Below are 22,701 nucleotides of genomic sequence, written 5' to 3'. Positions count from 1 at the left end.
GGAGGCTTTAAATGAGAAGCACGATAACTGGGCCAGTTTTTTCTTCGATCTTACGCGCGAGCCACCCTCTCATATCTACTCGCACGCGTAGTAACAAGAGAAAGAAAAAAAAAGAAAGAGAAAGAAAAAGGAAAAGAGAGAGAGAGAAATAGAGAGATAGAGAGAGAGAATATCGCGGGTGATATACGAGGATAGCTAGGCCAGCTCTATTTTTACGAAAAGTGAGTCTTCGCTCTCAATGGGCCACGGTGCTCCGTTTAGTAAACGCATAACTCAGAGCGTGACGGCTAATCGCTCCTGAAATTGTCGGCAGGCACCCCCTCTCCTTTAAGAAGTAGAGCCCCTCGACGGAATCCCATTCCGAGATGCATTAGTGACGGCAAAAGTCCGCGCTAGCTACTCCTGCCAGTTCGTCTAATCTCTTTCCCTGTCGCTAATTAAAGCACGTCAGCAAGTCCTCGTCAGACACGTAACGTTTCACTGGGAACAGCCTAAATCTTTTTGCTTCGTGAAATGAGCTGTTTCATTTTGAGAAGAGAATTTCATTTCGGTTAGAACTAATAAGTATCGAACTTAATCAATGATTATAAATCTATTCTATAACTATTCTATACACATACATATCTACACATTACGCTTAGACATTCAATTGATAACAAGTTCGCTAAAAGAGATAGTAAAATTGAACGTTAAACAGTAAAATATAAAAAGAAAAAAAAAAATGGAAAAGATAAAGAAGACGATGAGAAAATAGGATAGAATAGAATAAAAGGAATTTTTCGCGGCTTCGAAGTTACAACCGCGAAAGACAGGCGCGTCCCGTCGTCACTACAATGCGCCGTAAATCGTGAGACAAGTCCATGAGGGAGAAAGAGAAAGAGAAAGAAAAAAAGAAAGAGAAAGAGAAGAGGGTTGTGGAGGTCCGCAGGAAGAGAACTCGGACCGAGAGACGAGGACGGCGGCTTGAATAATAGCACGGTCGCGTTATGCATCAAAGTCATTATTAATGGTAGCGTCGCCGTGAGCGAGTGCTCTCGGAACTCCTCGCGACAAGCGGAATGTCCCTTTGCCCTCCGCCTTCGCGCTTAACTCCCTCCTTGGATTCGCACTCGAGTCCTTCCACCTCTCTTCCTTCTTTTTACGTATCTCTTCTTCTTTTCTATATCCATGCCCTCTTGCTTTTCATATTTGAAATTTCACTAAATTAGGAACGACGAGATATTTACAGTGCGATACATTTTTCATTTTCATCAATTTACATTTGATTATAACACTTCGATCTACGACCATTTATCATTTACCATTCATTCATTGCATTATAAATTCTACTATGTGATATATCTAGTTTATTATTTTGTTTTGTTTTGCTTTTTTTTTTATACATATATGATTATCGATAATGAGTTATCCTGTTTCGCAATTAAACATGTTAATTGCTAATAAAGATAAAATTGTAAACTCTAAAAAGGTTCTAGAAAGGTTCTAGAAAGGTTCTATAAAGTTTGATAAAAGCTTCGTTGACTTAATCGACTTTTTTTGAAACATCCTGCATAATATATGAATACCTATCACCTTTTTATTTCGTTCCTTATCTTTTTTCTTTTTATCCTTTCCTCGCTCGTTTCAACGCGCGACAAGGCGACGTTATAATAAGTACGATACGCGACGAAAGAGACAAGCTCGTTCTTAACCATCCGGTGTTAAGATTTAGTCAAGCGTGTATATGTTTTTCAAAGATAAAGAAAAAAGAATGAAGCAACGGAAAAAAAATCGTCAATGAACTGACTTATCTATATATCGAAAAATAATATATTTTTTCACTTTCAAAATTTGTCAAAATCGTTCGATCTTTCAACTTGTCACGTTGCATCTTCGACATTCCATAAGAATTTCTGAGTTTAATATATATATATATATATATATATATATATATATATATATATAAAAGGCAAAAAAACAAATATTTTTTACATAAATTTTCTCTCTAAAGCTGACACTATTTTCTTGCGTCTCAAAATTCTGGGCCACCTTGTATCCAAGCTTAACCTGACTGACTCGACTCGACTTTCCTTGCCACACCGAAGGAAGGCTAGCGTCACCGTCAAATTTACGTCTGATCCTTACCTTAATTAATTCGAAACAAACAAACCAATACGAAGAGAGTCGTATAACATGAGATCCCCGCGTTTAGCGTTGTTCATAAGAATATGAAAGAATCGAGGATGCAAATGGCGGTCTTCCAAAAGGACTCTCGTCATTCTTTCTCTCTCTCTTTCTCTCTCTTTCTCTCTCTCTCTCTCTCTTTCTCTCTCTCTCTCTCTCTCTCTTTCGTTCTTTTTCTTCGTACATCATCTTGTAACGCGTGCTATTTATTCGTGCAATTAATATATAACGCTCGTAAATAGCGACAGGGGCCACCCTCTGGGCATTGGCTTTCGCACGCCGAAATACGAATAATTACCCATCCGTGATCATCGCCGTCATTAAGAAAGCGTGGCATAGCGTGGGCGAACAGAAACTTTATGCCCCGATTCTTGTTCTTTCGTGTTCGCTCGTTAACTCTATAAGAATGTAGGTATACCTTCCGATCGTGTAAGATCGAAAACTTATTCTTTTTTCTTTCGTTTTCTTTTTATTTTTTTTGTCTCGAAAATGCATTTAACCGTTCGATCGAATTCGATATTAAATATCTTTCTATAATTTTACGAGCACTGTTATTAAAATTTCATTGGAATAAGATTAAATGAAATGAAAAATGAAATGATAAACTATATGATGAACAAAATAAATTGAAAATAAAATCTTTCATCATTCGATCGCATATCCCTCGAAAAATATTAATCCCTCCTTAGAAAACGAAGGTGGTATGAGAAAAGGGGTAACACGAAGGTCAAACCACCTCCAGGGCAACGTCTCGAGTTTCGTGATTTCGACTACCGCATCGAGGGAAGCCGATATTAAAACCAAAGAGAAACAAAGAAGCGGCATCGAAAACCCGCTTGGAGGGTCGCCGCGGAGAAACCGAGACGGAAGAAGAGAGTCGGTGTGTCCCTAGGGAGAGGATTACCAAGGCCCACGACATAGGGATTACTCGCATGGGGTAGCTAAAGGAACACAGGGCTGATTGAGAACATCCCTAATGCGCAACGACAGACTCCATCCGCCCGTGCGCAGCCATAAAAAGCTCGACTCTGCTTCCCTCTCTCCTTTTCTATTCTCTTTTCTATACTTCTTTTTCTCTTTCTTTCTTCTTTTCTTTGCATCTCTCTCTCTCTCTCTCTCTCTCTCTCTCTCTCTCTCTTTTTTTACGAGAACATCAATACCAATGTTTGCTATTCAATTCGTAACATTTTCCGCTTACACGATCGATAAATAAATCGCTTCTTTTTCTTGAGAAAATATTTTTATGATTCAATCAAATGCGTAATCGTTAATGATTTTACTTACCAGCAATCGTATTTAAGAACATTAAATATTCGAAGTTCGAAATCTCTCGACGCTGCCATTTCTGCGTCATGTTGGAACTTCTCATAAGCTGTCTTGGCGACATCATTGATGCTCTCCTAAAATGAACACAACCAAAAGATTAATTTTACAATCGTTTAAAATCGAACAATCTTACAAAGCGATAAGAATAAAGCAAGCTAATAGATACGGGATATATTTTAATAAATACCGCGACGAAGTACGATATACGCATTTCAAAACAAGAAACTCCTAACGAGTTTGTCTCTAACCTGCTGAGTAAATTAACTTTTACGACTGATTCCAAGACGTGTAATTATCATGTAACGTTGATCAGGACAAAAATAATATCTATTTATCTTATTTTTATTAAGATTGTCATTAATAATATGTTCCACCAATCGATAAATTCATTGTAAATAGAAAAATTTGCGGACGTCTTTCCGTCATAAACGGAATTCTTTTGAAAATTTCGAAATTACAATCGAATCCGTGATCGTTCGACGGAAAATGAATAAATGAAAAAAAGGAAAAAAAATGGATCATTAAAAAACGTATTTCTTTTGTTCTTTTTATTTTATTTTATTTTTTTTTTTTTTTCTTTTTTCTTATGTCGGTCCTTCCAGTTACGATAACCATAAAAGGTAAGGATTTACTTTTAAAAACGATCGAAAGGACAAAATTCCTTCTCTCTTTCCTTCTCTATCTATCTTTCCTCGCGAAGTAGCCCCGATGCTAAGCACGATCCAGATCCAATCGATAAGCCGCAAAAAAGCTCCTCGCGAATGCGCGATATAACGTTTTCATTATACGGCCTGCGTTCGGCATTCCTTCGACGATCCTCTCTCGCGATACGGAAGAAGAAAAGATCGTCGTGGTTTCTCCTTTCTTTCTTTTTTTTTTTCTTCTTTTACTCGTTCTTCTCTTTTTTTCTTTTTCCCTTTTTCTTTTTCTTGCTCCCTTCGTTTTTCTCTTTCTTTCTCTCTCTCTCTTTCTCTCTCTCTCGGTCGTTCTCATCCAGTTTCCCGTAAAGAAGGATCGTCGGGATACAAGTCGAGAGAGCGTCATGGCACCGATTTTATATAGCGACTTTCATTGTTTCTCCTTTTTCAACGAGGATGTGAAGAGTTAAGAGAAAGAGAGAAAGAGAGAGAGAAAAAGAGAGAGAGAAATAGAGAAAGAGAGAGCTTGAATCAGATGTCGGACGTAAGGACTTTGCCGTATATTTATGGTTCGGCGTATCCTTCTCGCCGATTCAAAGCCTTTCTTCTTCTTGTGTTCTCCCTCTTTCTCCTCCTTCTCCTCCTTCTCCACCTTCTACTCCTTCTTCTCTTCTTCTTCTTCTTCTTCTTCGTCTTCGTCTTCGTCTTCGTCTTCGTCTTCGTCTTCGTCTTCGTCTTCGTTTTCTTTTACTTTACTTCTCCCGTACGTAAGAGGGCTTAATGGATGGCCCGAAATGCGGATACGCGAACCTCTGTTCTCGCCGCTGTTTGCTTCCCTTTCTCTTCCTCTCTCTCTTTCTCTCTCTCTTTATCCATCCGTATTTCTTCCTCCTTCTTTAAGAGATCGAAGAAAGAAGGGGTAGAATATAGGCATATCGTAGCTTTCAAGTTCTCTTCGAGATGCTTGCGACAAAGAGAAAGAGAGAGAGAAAGAGAGAGAGAGAGAGAGAGAAAAGCTGGTAGAGCCTTTTTACTTATCGAACGAATCAACAACATCGGATATCGTACACCTTCGAACGGGGATCTTTCTTACGAAATGATTTTATAATCTTTCGGTTTGCGTAAATTCAGGATCGTTTATAAAAAAAAAAATAAATAAATAAATAAATATTTATAAAATCTCATAAAATACTTGACATTTGACAAATGTATTTACTTAGTTAAATTAATATTTAATTGATAATAGAAAACAACGAGAACGTGACTAATGATCCGTAAAAAAAAAAAGATTCCTCTTTAAACGTGATCAGTGAGTTTAAAATTTTTAATCTATTAGGAAACATAAGTAGTCCCTTTCTCGATCATATCGAATCGATCCGTTCGCTGGTAACTTCTTGTTTTTATGTGAAAGGAGAAACGCTATAAATTGAGGAAGCATGGTCGAAAGAACGATCTACGTTCAAAGATTTAATCCGTCCCTGAGTTAGAGTGTCCCTCTGAGAAAAAGAGAGACAAAGAGAGAGATAGAGAGAAAGACAGAGAGAAAGAGAGAGAGAGAAAAAAAAGAGAGAAAGAGAGAGAAAAGAGAAGAGAGACAAAGGAAAGAAGGAATGCATCGAGCGTGTTCATTCCACACGACGTGGCCGACGATATCCAACGAAAGATCAGCCGGAGATCGGCGGAGAAACTTGGAGACTGGGCTACAAAAGGAGTCTTCGTTTCTGAAACGAGACACTCTCTCTCTCTCTCTCTCTCTCTCTCTCTCTCTCTCTCCCTTTTTTCTCTCTTTTTTCTCTCTATCTCTATCTATCTATCTCTCCCTCTCTCTCTTTCTTTCTCTCTCTCGCTCTATTTGCTCGTGTGGCCTTTGGTACTCACCTAGTCTGCGGAATCCCGTATTTGATGCCAACGCCGACTCGCGGTAGCGCCTTGATCACCTTTTTCACCGTCGCCTGATCCGGGAACGCGAAAAGGATCGATGCTGTTGACAAAAAGGCGTTAAACCGAGGATTATAGTTGGGGCGGCATAGTTTCAACAGGCAGACGAATAGATCGGGACGAAATCTCTTCGTTGATGATTTCTTTGAATATATATATATATATATATAGGATATTTATATTTTTTGATCTTCGTTATATCGTCAATAAATTTTCTTAACCTTTACGATGATATATAATATCATTGATCGATATCGTTACAAAGTTATCTATAGGATAATATTACGACAGAAATATTTCTTGGAATAATATCATCCATCTTAACAAAAGTCAAAACATTTCAATCTTGTTGAATAAATATTTGAAATAAATTTTCCTCTTTCTATCTATGTTCTTAATACGATAAAGATATTAATGGTGCAAGCAAAATGTTAATCATATTGAGCAACATTTTACTTCATAGGAACATGCAAGAGGGACTAGAAGAGGGTTTCGTTTGAACCGTTTCGCTTACGCCGGCCATCTCCCTCGGGAGTTCAAAGGTAACGTTTTATTAGACAGTTACCATAAATACCTACTACTAATTTATGAGTCAGTGGATGTGCTAAAATAAGAGATAAAAGATGACTTTAATTAAGAGACAAAGAGAAGTTTAGAATGGAAGGGATGAACTCAAAAGGAAGCGAAGGTTAGACAAAACAAGTCTTATTGTACAATTAAATTTCGTTATGCACTTGAAAAAAAAAATAAATAAATAAAAAATATTTAAATTTTCGAATTTCATCTACCTAACATATCGAAAAAGATACAAAATTCCTATAACCGTTTCTATTTCTACGAATATTTATTAAAATTAACAAACCAAAACTATCGGTTAATTAATAACGAACTAGATCCCTTCGCACTATCTTTGTCGGCATGATCGTGATTATATCCGTACGAATATCGAATGCATCCTCCATCAAGAAACTTAATCGGCCGAACGAATACGCAAATAATCGTTAGTTTAATGCGAGCCTACCTCGTCTCTCTCGCGCGTTAATTAATTACACCGTTGCTAAGGATCGTGTATATGAGGATCCAAGAACGAAAGGAGAGGAGGAATATAAAAAAAAAATAAAAAAAAGTATAAAAAAAAAAATATATAAAAAAGAAAGACAAAATCCGACGCGAGATGTTCTCTTCGAGAAGACGATCACGACGAGATGGCGTGTCGCGAAGCTGTAATCGTACGTAATATTACATTTTATTTCTTTCTTTCTAGAATACGTGATTCCAAGCGTGCCGTTAAACGTTTCAAATCCATACCCTTACCGTAAGGGTAATACTCGATGTATAAAGTAACTTATTTTTTTTTTTTTTTTTTTATTATTCGACGATTTATCGCGAGATCCAACCAGAGGCACCCAGCATCTAATTCTTTTTCTTTTTCTTACCTCTTACCCTCTCATCCTCTCTTCTCCCTCTTTCTCGTCTTAACGAACGCGTCTTTCCAGTGATTTTTTAACGAACCACCGAGGTTTCCACCTCGCTAAGGATGACATTCCACCGCTTAAAGTTTCACGACGCATCGAAACTCCGAAAGATCAGATTAGAATCGGACGACACTCGAGAATTTATCTGCGCTCCGTAAAAATAATCAGCGGGGTAGTCCCAGCAGGATCGGCAGGTACAACACGACTCACCTACACTAAGTCTTTCTCTCTCTCTTTCTCTCTCTCTCTCTCTCTCTCTCTCACTCTCCTTCTCTCTCATTCTATCTTTTTATCTTATTCTCAGTTAAATAGGTATTATGATCGCATTAAAAAAAAATTTTTTAATACTCGACTTATTTTTATTACTCGATCTCCTTTTCGTCCCAGAAATAGATTCGTTCGATTGATTGAACGTATTTAAAATAAAAATTAAAAAAAAAAAAAAAAAAAAGAAAAAATGATTTTTTCGTTTGGATCGTAAAGCAGGTGTGTTGTTAAATCGCCGAGAAATCTTCGAGCTTGTAATAAATCGATCTTAGAAAAAGACATACCACGAGGTCGGTAAGGATATTTATTGTGTAAAAACTGCGAAGGGGTCGCACACCTAACGGCGAGCCCAGAATTCCGTCGTCGGCACTCGTCGTGGGATTAGATCGCGTCGCGTGTGAAATAACGCAGAACGGACTCGGTAGGAGCAAGAAAAGGAATGCGCCTCTTTCTCGATTCCATTTCGGAGATCTCGTTGGACCCTGTTATATAGCGTTGAAAGTATAACAAAAGATAGGAAGGGGGAAAAGAGGAAAGAGAGAAAAAGAAAAAAGAGTGAAAAAAAAAAGAAAAGAATTATTCTCTGCTTCGAATACTCACTTCTGCTCGCGAGGAAGATCTCGATTGCTACGTTTTGTAGGAGATAACGACGAGAGAAGATAGCTCGGACCTCGGAGAAGTACCATTTTCCGTGTAGGTGGTCACAGTATTTCAATACCTAAAATATTATTAGAAAAAGATAAATCATTGATCATAATAAATATTCATTATATTAAATATTATTTTATTTGGATGAAAGAACAAATATAAATAAAATTCACCTTTCTTCGATGTCATTTTCGACATGTAAAATATTTGAAAGATAACGGGTTTGTACTAATGAAAGAAACTTTGTCTTTCAATTTTGCTGTCGTATATCGATAATACGAATTAATCAATTATATTAATCGCTTCTTATAAAGCTTAATATACTGTGGTAAGATTAAACTTTGATCGTAAAGAAGTTGTCGTCGTAGTCTAAAAATTTTTATAATTGTATCAGATAAGTATACACTGATCTTTCGAAACCCAACCGGAAGCCATTCGTTAATCAATTTCAACGCAGGTGTATTATGAACGTATTAGAAAACGATGGTGAAAGAAATAAATTGTCCGTTTATTTAGTGCCTCATTAAAGAGAATTCTATTAATTATGATATGTTAAACTATCGTGATAGTGTACAGTGTAGGTATTACATGAAATATAAATCGAGCTGTATAGACCACCAATTTCCTGTATCTCCATATTATACTTTTATTTCAAATAAAATTTTTTCCAAACAGTTAAAATAGTTATAGATATGTACTCTCGAGTATTATACAACAAATCATACAACAAATAAATATAAACGAGAGCTATAAAACTAATTATTATTCATATTCCAAGATCAAATTACAAGGTCGGTAGAAAATTTATAGACGACAAAATAATAGTTTATTTTCGATACCAAAATGATTTATTATAAAACGATAAAATCAAATTTGCACCATTGATATTCTCTTGACGAGATTAATTTATTTTTCAGATAAATTCTGAATAAAATTAGGCTGTTAAAAAAAAAAACAAAAAAATTATTTTTCTTCTAAATACATATTATCGATTTCGAAAAAAAAAACTTTTAATGATAAATGAATAAATTCTTTAACGAGAAATCCGTAAAATAAATAATTCAATTATTTCAAGGATTTTACGATAATAAAATTCAAAAGATTATTTTTGTGAATGACATTACAACGGAATGATATTAAGAAGGTAGGTAATATTTCGAAAAAAAAAAGAAAAAGAAAAAGAAAAATAAAAATATTCCAATGAGTATGCAACCGCATGACTGTAAGTATGTAACCTGGATGCAGTGAAGTGTGATGTGATATAATGAGACCAGTGCCGTTCGCAAGATGGCCGTCGTGGTAGGAGGAGCCTCCTGCTGAGTTGAGAATCGATCCCAGGACCTCGCGGACTTGCGCTCTTCGAACGAGTCGCGAACAACAACCCGTTGGCAAAAGGGAAAGAAAGAAACAGGGAAAGAGAAAGAGAGAGAGAGAGAGAGAGAGAGAGAGAGAGAGAGGGAGAAAGATAGATAGATAGATAGAGAGAGAGAGAGAGAGAAAGAGAAAAGGGAGACAAGAAGAAAGGGTGTGTGTGCGCGCGCAAGACTGAAAGAGCCTGTCCTCGAGGATCCCCAATTTACCGTTCCGTAATCTAACAGGCCCTTCCATTTTTCCCTTTTAACGAGGACGCATCGAAGATGCTCGAGATATCCTCGCGCCTTGCAAATCGAATTATTCTCAAGATAATCAGCTTACTTCGTTACTTCCTAATTAAGGATATTTTCTATCGTTGATTCTATCGTGAAAAAAAAACAAAAAAGAAATAATGTCTCGTCTTATCGCATTTAAATCAATTTATTAATATTCATATAATAAATAAATATTTTGTCTCGAAGGTGTTAATGACGTTATACCGTTTCGAAAATTGTCATTCTTAATAAAGTTATTCGTCGTTAATTTCAAGAACATTTTCTATCATTTTATAACTAAATCGGATATGCAAAACAAATAAATAATTTGCTCCAAGTCAATTTCTGAATACTAATTTCATCTTGCGAAACGACGTCACATTATTCCCGAACTTAGAAAGTGTAAGGACACGAACGATAGGATGAAGTAATAGACGTCAAAACGAATCAACGAATCGTGAAAAAAAGGACATCCTAACATGTACTTGTGTGATCTTCAATAGTCCGTCGGATACTAACGTAAAGACTACTAGCGATGACATTAGGGTGCTACACGTATTCCTAGCCCGTCAAAACTCAATTACGGGAATGTAAGCCGTTTCGAATCTCTCATAGGACCATAAACGTCAGATCGATGTGAGAAGAGTAAATATTCGGCGAAACCAAATTATTGATTAAATGGGATGAGCGTATGTTTTGCATGATAAATAATTACGTAGAATAATTAATTATTTATTTTTCAAATGAATGAATTAATCTCACTAAATCAAAAAAATGTTATATCGTTAAATTATACATGCAAAAATAAAATAAATTATAGAAGAGATTTTATAATTACTGAAATTTCAATATTCATATAACTGAAGATGTAAAATGATCGAACGATGATAGTTAATCATTCTGTTTACTCATAGATCTTCGATTTGTAATATACACAAAGGACTATCGGAGTCCACCGATATCTTCTCGTAATGCGCAAGATTGGAATGGGGAGTGATCGAGAGTGAGGGTAGGTACAAATCCAACCCCTGAGAATGCGCGTGCGCGTTTTCAATGCATTGCAAACACTGGGAAAAATTGATAAGGACCGAATCGTGCCATGGCATTTATTATTTAGATACCTGAACTATGGGATATATAGATAAATCACGTAGGCGTTAGTAGTGAGAAAAACAGAGCCAAAAAAAAAAGAAAACAAAAAACGATAGTCATAAAGAACAAAGATCTTTTTTATGTGAATTTTAATAGACAATACTAATTAAAAATATTTCATTTCACTCGTTGAAAAATGTCAAGCATGGCAAATGAGTTTAAGTCAATGACATGACAATAAACGAACTTAAAATAAGTTTAAATGCCTTTTTGAACATCAGTATAAAACTCACGAAACGGACATATGCATTTCTTATTGCTACGAAGAGAACGAAGCAATTAGATTTCCCATCTTTGTGACTTTACGTTCACGAGAAAGGAGAGCTGAGTGACGTCGAGATACGACGATGATTAATAAAATTTATCCGCGTACAAATATACCTATGTCAGGGTAATTCAAAGCGAACATGACGTTCCGTAATCTCGAGAGGGAATAAGAAACATAACGCATGAATAAATATTGAATAAAACAGAAAATGAAAGATTTTAATTAGAAAATCTCAGATTTTTTTATCCTGTATCGTTATAGATTAACACGAATAATACTTATAAACGATAGAGGAAGATATAAATGTATCCGTAAATGAACGGAGAAAAAAAAAAAGGAAAAAAAGCCTATCGTTTGCGCATTCGAAAATATAACCGTTCAAAAAGAGCTCGAAGCGTTTAAGAAAGAAGTTCCTTTTGAGGTGTCAAGTGGTACGCGATTAGTGCTCCCCATGTAGCAGCTCGTCTATCATCGAGCAAAACCATGCTTGGCTCAGCGGTACTCTGGTGCTCGCGCGCGATGACAATGGGTGACGTGATGTAACAACATGTGTCACGTTCGCAAGAGACGTGGCCCCTTGCTGCTTCTCACTACAGCGCTTCTTTTTCTCTCTTTCTCTCACTCTCACTCTCTCTCTCTCTCTCTCTCTCTCTTTGCTCTCGCCTCTATGCACCACCATAGAAGACCCCATAGAATGGGGAACCACTTAGCAGTCCTCTACCGGTGTGTACAACAAACAGATTAAGTGCTGGACAATAATAGAGGGACCATACCCTGTTCCCACCCCCTCTTACCCTTCTCGAACCGCTCTCTTTTCTTCTTTCGAGCACCCTCTCGATTTCTTCGAGTGCTAACTACTCGAAATCACGATACTTCCGTGTGGTCGGATATTGAAGCGATGATCTTCCTAAATGGAGCAACGTGTAATAAATAATATCTAAGATATTGTTTAGATTTGGAAAAAAAAAATCTTTTTCCATTTCGTCATCCTATTGCAAATTTATTATGTTGTAAAGAATTTTTAATATTTCATTACAAACGAATTTTTATATAAATTTCTAAACCGTTAATCTTTGAAATTTTATATTTAAATGATTGAATTAAAATTAAATTAATTGATACAGTCGAAGAAAATCCTTCCTCCGGATATTAAATTTAGATTCAAAATGTGAAGGTTGATAGGCGCATCGTGACAAAAAGAAGTACAGAGTCGTTTACCTTGAAGAAACGAGCCAACTAATGCACAAAACATTCGGGAGCCATCGCGTCGATCTCAATGAAATATGTTTGCCACGTGCGTGTTCTCATACCTTTATTACCTTCTCGTTTCTCATTCGAGATAACGCATTACGCCATCCAAGAAATGAAAGAGACCTAATTTTATTAGTTCCAGGATATGATTGAAACGATACATTTTTTATCCCATTTTATTAATAAATAAAACGAATTATTATTTCGAATCGAAATGATTTTAAAGATTTTAAAAGTATGTACTTGTATATGTACTTGTTTATGTAATACCGATCGAATAAAGTAACAATCGTATTAACAATCCAAAAACAAAACAGCACATTTTCTATTTCGTTAATTCGTGCCAGTTTTTCCGAGTTACCGTGGAACAAAATAAAATGGTAGATAATGCGATCTATTTCCGGCAACAGATGTATGGAAACCGTATGTTAATTCTAATAACGGGATAGGAAATAATATGGTTCGTAGGAGGTAATTATAAAACGATATATTTCAAAACAATTTACGAAATTCGAACATATACGGTAAGATGTAGGTATGATCCTTTTTTTTTTTTATAAAAGAAGAACAAATAAAGTGTTATTTTATGATGAGATAAATTGAATACTTACGTGAAGATTCGATCATTCGAGAAGTTTAGATAAGAAGAAATAATAAGAATCACGATACGCAAGGCAATTCGAATGGATCAAGAGATCGCAATTTGTAAGGATTTCTTTTTTCGTATCATTTAACGGGCGTACCGTGAAATAAGTACTCCGAACATCAGCATCGAAACCATCCACTGGCTTTGCCGGCTGGCAGAGCTCAACGACCGAGTAGGGGATTATTTGGGATTATTCGAGTACGTTCGTTCGAGTTGATTTACAAGACGGACTCTGCTACCCTCCCGCCTTTTTTATTTCCCTCTTTCTTTTCCTCATCGAAGATGCTCTATATTGTTTCTCTCGTTCGTATAGAGACTCTTAGGAGGGAAACCTCTGAAGAATGAAAAATATAGAGATTTTCCGATGTAACTGGAAACCAAAAGTTCGCCATATACCTGCAAACTTTTTTCAGGATAAAAGAAGCATTTCCAACAAATAACCTTTCGTCACGGCTGCTCTTTTTGAGAAACGATACCTACTTTCGAAGATCTCAGATAGAAAAATCCCCGATGAAAATCAAGATCTTCGGTAGATTCTACTGATACAATAATACCGTAAATAATAGATACAGTAGTAAATAGAAAGATCTATCGATGGGGTAAACATTTTTTTGAAAAGATGAAATTTTCGATATCGTTCATTATACAATTTATTATTTTGATCAAGTAAATATAATCCATGACATATGTACGAATAAAGCTATCAACGTAATTCCTCGAAATTTTATCGAATTTCTGTTCTGAAACGTACGAAAAACATTTTGGACGATCTCCCAAGCTCGTAGGAATAATTGTGAAGAATTGTTTTTGCCATACGGTAACGTTAAGAAATTGAGCACTGTTTCTCGCGGGGGTGTACAAATAATTCAGATGATAAACGAATTAAGTCGGAATGGGATGATGAAAGGCACATTTAGGGGTGCTCAGGGCAACCCTCGGGTCCTGCCTTAATGCGAGCGCTGATGTAACAGAGCGTTTGACCCCTCGACTATCCAGCAACAAGAGAGATAGAGAGAGACAAAGAAAAAGAGAGATAGATAGAGAGAGAGAGAGAGAGAGAGGGAAAATTTGGAATACGAACATAGTAGCACGGCTCATGAATCAAGTCGCATTAGTCGAGAGAGAGAGCAAGGCAGGGAGTGTCGAGACTGTTACCAATCTACCATTCTGACTCCGAGTAGATTGGATTCTCGAGCTTTATTCGATTACTCGTTGTATGAACGCGACCTAACGAGTGCAATCTCCTACAAATAAAATAAAGGAATAGAGCGAGAGAAAGAAAGAAAGAGAGAGAGAGAGAGAGAGAGAGAGAAAGAATGATATAAACTTAAGACATCTTCCAAAAACTATTACTCTAACTCGAAAGACTTAACAATAAAGTTAATATAAAAAACTAAATTGATCTACACTCTCGAAAAAATATCTAATATCTCAGCGCTATATTATCAAACAAATATATATTCTTTGTTATACCGACAATAGGGTACCTACTATTCACGATTGTGATCTAAAAGGAAAAAATCTCCGCGTGCAAGCTGTTTCCCAAAGTAGTAAGAGCGCACCTGCTTTTTTTACCTGAAGGAAAAATCTAATGTAAATATTTTCGAAATAGAGAAAAGCAATCGACGGGAAAAGATAAAACTCGAAAAACACTGATTACTTAGAAGCGTATTTATGTATCTAGTAGAATAGAAATAGGCAAACTGTTTCATGACGTTGGCTTCGATGAATGGATAAATAAATGAATGAATGAATGAATGAATGAATGAATGAATGAATAAATGAATGAACGAACGACCGAACGAACGAACTAATGAATAAATAAATAAATGAATAAATAAATAAATGAATAAATAAATTAATAAATGAATAAATAAATTAATAAATAACCAGTGAACGTTAGTTCAATGGACATGGCGGTGAGGATATAGGAGGAAGAGGGTGAGTTGGGTGAGTCGGGTAAGTCGAGTCGAGCGAAGACGTGCGGTAAAGGGGTGTAATGGACTGAGGAAGTATAGAGGATAGGCGTGGCGAGAGAGAGAGCACAGGCGCACGCTCGAATCTCGCGTTGAGGCGCGCGTCGACTCGAAAGGCGGGACTGGCCGAAGTTGCAAAGGCGGATCGAGCTCGAAGCCGGCGTGTTGTGGCGCGTCGAAAACGAACCTTTCCTCTCTCTCTCTCTCTCGCTCTCTCTCGCCCTCTCATTCTCTCTCTCTCTCTCTCCCTGTCTGTTTATCTGTCTTCTTTAACCGTGAACGAGCAAGCGAGGGAGTGAGCGCGCGCGGTGCTCGGCGCGATCGCGCGCGCGGTACGATTCGAGTCGCCGCCGTCGAGGAACGTCGTACGCGCGGACGAGAGAGCACCTGCCACTTTTTCTCGTAATATCATAGCCAAAGCGAGCAAAGGAGATTCTTGAACGAAAACGCATCAAGTGTGTTTTTATATCGAAGGAGGACATTTCGACCAGGATGAACGCGAGAACAATCTCGATCTTCCACGGGATGAGCAGAACGAGAAGACAGAAGGGTTCGGTGAGGTGCTGAAGAAAGAAAGGGAGAATCCAAATTTTCTTCTTCTTCTTCTTCTTCTTCTTCTTCTTCTTCTGTTTCCTTTTCCTTTTTGTTTTTTTTTGTTTTTTTTTGTTTTTTTTTTTTATTCGAATCATCGAATTCTCTCTCTCTTTTCTTTCCCTCCTCTTTTGTCACCACCATACTTCGCTCTCGTAAGTGAAAAGATGTTGGTGCCGCAGGAAATGATGGCGGCTCAGTCGAAGATGCTCTATCAAATCAACAAGTATTACGGAGAACGCGTGCAAGTACGTATGGGACAAGTACAGAAGACGATAAGGGAAGTTTGTAAGGTCGTGCAGGATGTGTTAAAGGAAGTAGAGGTACAAGAGCCACGTTTCATATCCTCACTGACCGAGTGCAACGGTCGTTACGAGGGTCTAGAAGTGATTTCACCGGGGGAATTTGAGGTTGTGCTATACCTGAATCAAATGGGCGTCTTCAACTTCGTCGACGATGGCACCCTGCCGGGTTGCGCTGTTTTAAAGCTTAGCGACGGCCGCAAAAGGTCCATGTCTCTTTGGGTAGAATTCATCACCGCGAGCGGTTACTTGTCCGCGAGAAAGATCCGATCAAGATTTCAGACCCTAGTGGCCCAGGCCTGTGACAAGTGTACTTATCGAGATTCCGTTAAAATGATAGCCGATACTACCGAGGTAAAGCTACGTATTCGAGAGAGATATGTTGTTCAAATCACGCCGGCATTCAAGTGTTCCGGCGTATGGCCGAGATCGGCAGCTCATTGGCCGATACCCCATATTCCCTGGCCTCATCCTAATCTCGTCGCGGAAGTCAAAACCGAGGGTTTTGATCTTTTATCGAAGGAAAGCGTTGCTTTGCAAGGGAAACAATCGGCGATGGAAGGAGATGCCTGGGTATTAAGTTTTACCGAGGCCGAGACCAGACTATTGCAGGGTGGCTGCCGACGCAAATGTTTGAGCATTCTCAAAACTCTTAGAGATCGACATCTCGATCTTCCTGGCAATCCGGTAACGAGTTATCACATGAAAACCTTACTCCTTTACGAGTGCGAGAAACATCCTCTCGAAGCTGAATGGGATGAGGCTTGTTTGGCCGATCGAATGAACGGCATATTTTTGCAACTCATTTCCTGTCTCCAATGCCGAAGATGTCCTCATTATTTTCTACCGAACCTCGACTTGTTCAAAGGAAAATCACCCAGCGGCTTGGAGAACGCTGCTAAACAAGTTTGGAGACTGACCAGAGAATTGTTGACCAACAGCCGTGCCCTCGAAAAACTTTAGCGATCTTTCCTTAGACGCAACATATCTTTCGTGATACTTTAAAAATAAAAGAAAAGACAAGTGTGCATTAATGAACTGTTCTTGAGATAAAAGCCTCCCTTTAATTCGCCGCATCATTTCGCGCAATAAGGTTACAATTAATTCTCTGTTATTTACTTTAAATACGAAGCATTTATTTGATTTGAAACGTATCGAAAGTTCTTCACTTGCCATTTTACGTAATGCTTTTCGTTTAATCAGCTAAATGTTCGGTTTAAAGGACGAAAAACGAACATTCGGGATTTCACATATTTCCTGAAAAAATCGTACTTTCTTATATAAATCTATTATTCCCCTATATACATCTATTATCCATCGACAGAAAGCGTATTGTAATTCTGTCTGTTTCGATCTTAAAAAAAAATAAAATCAAAAACATTTATAACCATTTATAGAAGCGAGCTTACGGCAAAAGAGAGAACTGCGATTTCATTGCGCATCGTTACATGTAAATAATTTTTGATATTATTTAAACGATATTTATTATTAATATACCTAATCGAATCGCTATTAAAATTATAAGATGACAATGTACATAATAAATGCATTTATCTCGATGTAAAAAAAAAAAAGAAAAAAAAAGAAAGAAAGAAAGAAAGAAAAAAAGAACAAAATGAGACGTGTCTTTCTATAATCGACAAACAACTGTGATGGAATCAATGATACTTTAACGACTTATTTATCATGCTCGAGCATAATCTAGGTAACGATTATTGTCTCTATAATATGTAGTTATCGAGTACTTTCGAGAGAACGACCCGATGTTCGGCATAACAGCGACTATCATTTTTATTACCCCCTTTTGCATTTTATTACGTCGGCATCCTATCTTAATTCTATCCTAACGTTTCTCTTCCTACCATCATCGATGCTCAAACGACGCTGTTTAAACTCCCGTCGGATAATTTTCGTGCTTCGCCGCGCGTGTCAAATTCATCAAATACTGCCACTCGATTGCTACCGTTCTTACATCGATCGATACATCGTTTCCAAATAATATATATCAACTTAATTACCATAATGATTAACACTTATTAATTATTGTCCTTTAATATATGTCCTTTGTTTCTAAATAAGTTTTATTTGTTTTGTAAATAATTTTACATTTTACTGCAATAATATTATCACGTATCTTTGCCTAATATTTTTCATCGAATTCCACTTTATTGGTTCTATCATTGTAAAAAAAAACTATTAAACTTTTGCAGTATTTTATTTAAAAATAAAATTAACATTCATTTTGCGTTCTTCTTCCTTTTTGAAACAAATACAATAGTTTCTTTAAAATCCACAAATTAAAAGTCTCTGCGAAAAGTGATTAACCGAATGAAAAATGATTATTCGAGGAAATTCATTCAACAAGGTACGAGAATCATTAATCCTCTTAATTATCCGTCCAAGATATTTCAGTTCATTTCAGGTTAACACATAGCTCTTTGTCAAGCCGCACCCATATAGCATGACTATTGAATGGACTTTCCCATGGACGATCTAATGAATCAATCTCTTAAAGAGAAATGATTAAAAACAGCAATGCTTTCAATAATTTTAGGCTCGGAAAAGAAAAAGTAAAAAACGAAAAGTAAAAAATCGACGGAAATTAAATCGAAGAAAAATAAAAACGACGGAATTGAAATTACGATTGATATAGCCAAATCGGGGATGAAAAACCATGATAAAGTATAAGAATTGGGAGGTTAAGTTTTTGAATAGTAGAGAGGTTAGCTCATATAACCATTCTAATACGTAAGTTAATTAGACATCCATACATAAGTAAGTAAGTAAGTAAATAAGCATACTATACTATACTATAGGCAGATGAGTATAATAGTGTTGGTGAGTCTTGGCGTGGTCGGAAAGTCGGATCGATTGTTTCGCGTCGACGTCGGAACTCTCCGCCCTATGGTGGTCGAGCTAACCGAGGATTGGTCGAATTATCGCTAACCGGAGGCGTTACCAAATCATGAAGGACGATCACGCGAGAAAGTCGACACGCCTCCAACTCCAAGCAGGGAAGGACGATTGGATCTACGAAGGTGAAAAGCGGCGCAGTCGACAATCTGCTCCTGCACGGAGACCCTCGTTCGTCTCCTTTTCTTGGATCGTTCGTGTCTCCGACAAGAAATATTCGAAAAACGCAAAAGGGTACGAAAAATTGTTCGTTTGTGAGATAAAAAGGGAAAGAAAAAGAAAAAAAAGATCAAGAGAGTAAAAGATAAAAAGGAGGATTTTTTGGAACGAAACAAAAAAACAAAAAAAATTGGACGATCATGTGTCCCGCCCGATTGAATTTTTTTTGATAAAAGATAACACCGAGAATAGAAAAGAGACGGGATTAAATTTAAGAATGCGGTGATCGAATTCATTGGAAAAAACGGAGAAGCCCTCCGGGGCTTTTTAAAGGATTTCTGGGAAGGAGACCGGGCCGAGTCAGGCCGGTCCCGGTGCAAAGATGTTGGTGCCGGCTGAGATGTTGGCTGCTCAGTCGAAGATGGTTTACCAGATCAACAAGTACTTCGGGGAACGCGTAATGGGTAGGAAGAGTCAAGTGGCAAAAACGATTCAGGAAGTTTGCAGGGTTGTACAAGATGTACTAAAAGAAGTCGAAGTACAGGAGCCACGTTTCATCTCTTCTCTTACGGATTACAACGGTCGATTCGATGGTTTAGATGTGATTTCACCTACCGAATTCGAAATCGTCATCTATCTCAATCAAATGGGTGTATTAAACTTCGTCGATGACGGTACGTTGCCTGGATGTGCGGTGTTGAAACTCAGCGACGGTAGAAAAAGATCGATGTCACTTTGGGTAGAGTTCATTACGGCAAGCGGATATCTATCTGCCAGAAAGATTCGATCGAGGTTTCAAACGTTGGTTGCCCAAGCTTGCGACAAGTGTGCTTACAGGGACTCGGTCAAAATGATAGCAGACACAACGGAAGTTAAGTTACGGATACGCGAGAGATATATCGTACAAATCACGCCCGCGTTTAAGTGCGCCGGACTCTGGCCAAGATCGGCCTCTCATTGGCCAATCGCACATATACCATGGCCGCATCCAAATATCGTCGCAGAAGTTAAAGCAGAGGGTTTCGATATGCTCTCGAAGGAATGTATCGGACTTCAGGGAAAACAGTCGGCCATGGAGGGCGATGCCTGGGCGTTGTCCTTCATCGATGCTGAAAATCGACTACTTCAAGGTGCTAGCAGAAAACGATGTTTGAGTATTCTTAAGACTCTTAGGGATCGACACCTTGATTTACCCGGCAATCCTGTCACCAGTTATCACATGAAGACATTGTTACTTTACGAATGTGAAAAGCACCCTCATGAGGCCGAATGGGATGAGGCCTGTCTAGGCGATCGAATCAATGGCATTTTCTTACAACTTATTTCCTGTCTCCAATGTCGAAGATGTCCTCACTACTTCCTACCTAACCTTGATCTCTTCAAAGGGAAATCACCTAGTGGCTTAGAGAACGCAGCTAAACAAGTCTGGAGACTAACAAGAGAATTACTAACGAATAGCCGAGCATTGGAGAAGCTCTAGTTTACAAAAAAAAAAGAAAAGAAAAAAAAGAAAAACAAGAAAAAGTGTTCGATCGTAAATACAATATTAAAACGATCGATCGATTCCTCGAATCGAAATTGAACGCTAGTTTCTCATTCACTGAGCGTTCTCATCTTTTGGAGATATCAACGATAAACGGAAAAGAAATAAAAATGTATTCAGTGATTTTTGTGATCGTGCGACGAACGGCTCGCGCGTACGAATTAGTGCCATAATTGTCTACGTTGACGTTCTATTTTAAAAAAGCAATTCGTTCCTTTCCTTTCAACGTACTTACTTCCTCTTTTATCTACTCGCGCGGAGAAGCTGCCGTCGCTCAGATGGATCGCGTTTTCTCGTCTCTTTAAAAAGAAACGCGGATTGACCCTTTATCGTTCGCGATCATGATCTATAAGAAACTCAATAGGACAGTGAAAATGAGTGCGTCTATTGATGAAAAAGAAAAGAGAAAATACGACGAATTTTCGTGCTGTCAAATTGTTAGACAACACAAAGGGTTAATCGTTTTTCATCGACTGTCTTGTTTCCCGCCGCTATGTAAATAATATTTGAAAAATATTTATTAAACTGTGTAACGAAATGTAAAATACAGTACCTATTTATACGAAACCTTCGACGCGTTTTCTTCGATCAAACATCACGAAACCATTCCTACTCTTCTCTTATCTTCTCTTTTTTTTTTCTTTCTTTCTTTTTTTCTATCCTAACGATCGTTCTCCGAAAATCAAAGCCTCGTAAATTTCTCGATCGTTGTTGGTAAGATCGTTAAACGTTTCGTTCGATGAACGAGCTGGCCCGTGGAGTGCGAGTTAGGTCTCATAAATTTTATGCTCACTCACACTTTTTTGTCCTTCGTTCGATTTTTAAAACGTCTATGAATACGAATATAAAGGAGAGAATTTTCTACTTTGTCGTTTCTTTTTTTCCGCAGCGTTCTTTCCTTTTACGCACCATTGTTACAATTTCAAAAGCGCGCGTTTACCTACTTATATACACCATACATAAAGATAAGTTGATTAGAAATTTATCGTAACGTGTTCTAAGTTCAAAAAGTTTGTCCCTGTTTCATGATATAAATGTTAATATGAAAAATTAGTTGCGAACAAACATCATTATAATCTTCAAATGCGGTTATCTTTACTTATCATGAACATTATGCAAAGTGTAAAATTCTTACATTTCACGTCAGTACTTACCCATAAGTATAGTCAAGAACTAGTTTCACATCATGTATTATAATTGCTTAGATATAATACCTATAGAATATTTTAATTATTTTCCTATTTTTTTTTTTTTATAAGAATTTTAATTCTATCCGCGAGAATTTAAAATTTACATACATTATTATACAGTCACATTTGAAAAACAATTTTATCGTCTTACGTGGAAGTTTAAAAAATATAATATTTAATTTTTCTTCATTAATTATTAACTGAATGAGATAAAAAACATATGATAATGAAAATTCATCTAATAATAGAATGTTTAATGAGAAGTAACATTGTATGTGTTAGAAATGAGTTTAAATGAAATATTTTCAAGCTTTGTCGACACGATCGATTCTAAAACGCATATCGAATGTAATGGTACAACTCTGACTGACAGAAACGAGCGTGAAACTGGCAGCGTTTCAAGCAATATTACTAATAATCATGTTTATCTTCGTGCATCACAGAAATTTCAAATAATCTTCCACTTACCATCAAGTGCGAATGAGTAAACTTACGGAGTACTCGTTCCAAAGTTTCCGTACAAAATTATTTACAGAAATAAACGCCAATTCTATCTATACGAAAATTCGTTTGATAAAGTTAAATGGTAGATAACGTACGCGAAATTCAAGAGATCGAAAAATAAAT

At 37.1% G+C, this 22,701-nt stretch overlaps 3 protein-coding genes across 15 annotated transcripts in view; 2 read left to right on the top strand and 1 right to left on the bottom strand.

Moving 5' to 3' along the window:
- LOC124432458 (neurobeachin) overlaps positions 1 to 22,701 on the bottom strand; it is a 306,785-nt gene that overhangs the window by 12,168 nt on the left and 271,916 nt on the right. For all 12 annotated transcript variants that reach the window (XM_046981638.1, XM_046981476.1, XM_046981673.1 and 9 more), the window contains 3 exons: positions 8,408 to 8,525; positions 6,006 to 6,108; positions 3,448 to 3,563 (listed from right to left, as the gene is read on the bottom strand). In XM_046981638.1, the coding sequence (XP_046837594.1) occupies positions 3,448 to 3,563; positions 6,006 to 6,108; positions 8,408 to 8,525 (337 nt within the window). The remainder of the gene's footprint in view (positions 1 to 3,447; positions 3,564 to 6,005; positions 6,109 to 8,407; positions 8,526 to 22,701) is intronic.
- LOC124432663 (protein mab-21-like) lies at positions 15,310 to 18,413 on the top strand. Of its 2 annotated transcripts, none has more exons than XM_046981722.1 (2): positions 15,310 to 15,931; positions 16,150 to 18,413. In XM_046981722.1, the coding sequence occupies exons 1-2, from the start codon at positions 15,869 to 15,871 to the stop codon at positions 17,230 to 17,232; spliced, it is 1,146 nt and encodes a 381-aa protein (XP_046837678.1). In that variant the 5' UTR covers positions 15,310 to 15,868; the 3' UTR covers positions 17,233 to 18,413. The 2 variants fall into 2 exon arrangements, with proteins under 2 accessions (XP_046837678.1, XP_046837688.1); XM_046981732.1 differs by having other exon boundaries at positions 15,311 to 15,936.
- Positions 19,269 to 21,451, top strand: LOC124432671 (protein mab-21). The gene has a single exon (XM_046981744.1). The coding sequence runs from the start codon at positions 19,724 to 19,726 to the stop codon at positions 20,819 to 20,821; it is 1,098 nt and encodes a 365-aa protein (XP_046837700.1). The 5' UTR covers positions 19,269 to 19,723; the 3' UTR covers positions 20,822 to 21,451.

This window comes from Vespa crabro, chromosome 1 (assembly GCF_910589235.1).
Source record: "Vespa crabro chromosome 1, iyVesCrab1.2, whole genome shotgun sequence".
Lineage (NCBI taxonomy): Eukaryota > Metazoa > Arthropoda > Insecta > Hymenoptera > Vespidae > Vespa > Vespa crabro.
The sequence above is the reverse complement of the archived record's forward strand: the minus strand, read 5'-3'. Positions and strand labels throughout refer to the sequence as shown.

Coding starts and splice junctions, on each gene's coding strand:
- LOC124432671 (XM_046981744.1), top strand. CDS start 19,724: ATGTTGGTGCCGGCTGAGATGTTGGCTGCTCAGTCGAAGATGGTTTAC.
- LOC124432663 (XM_046981722.1), top strand. CDS start 15,869: ATGAACGCGAGAACAATCTCGATCTTCCACGGGATGAGCAGAACGAGA. Junction 15,932..16,149: donor CGAGAAGACAGAAGGGTTCG/GTGAGGTGCTGA, acceptor TTGGTGCCGCAG/GAAATGATGGCGGCTCAGTC.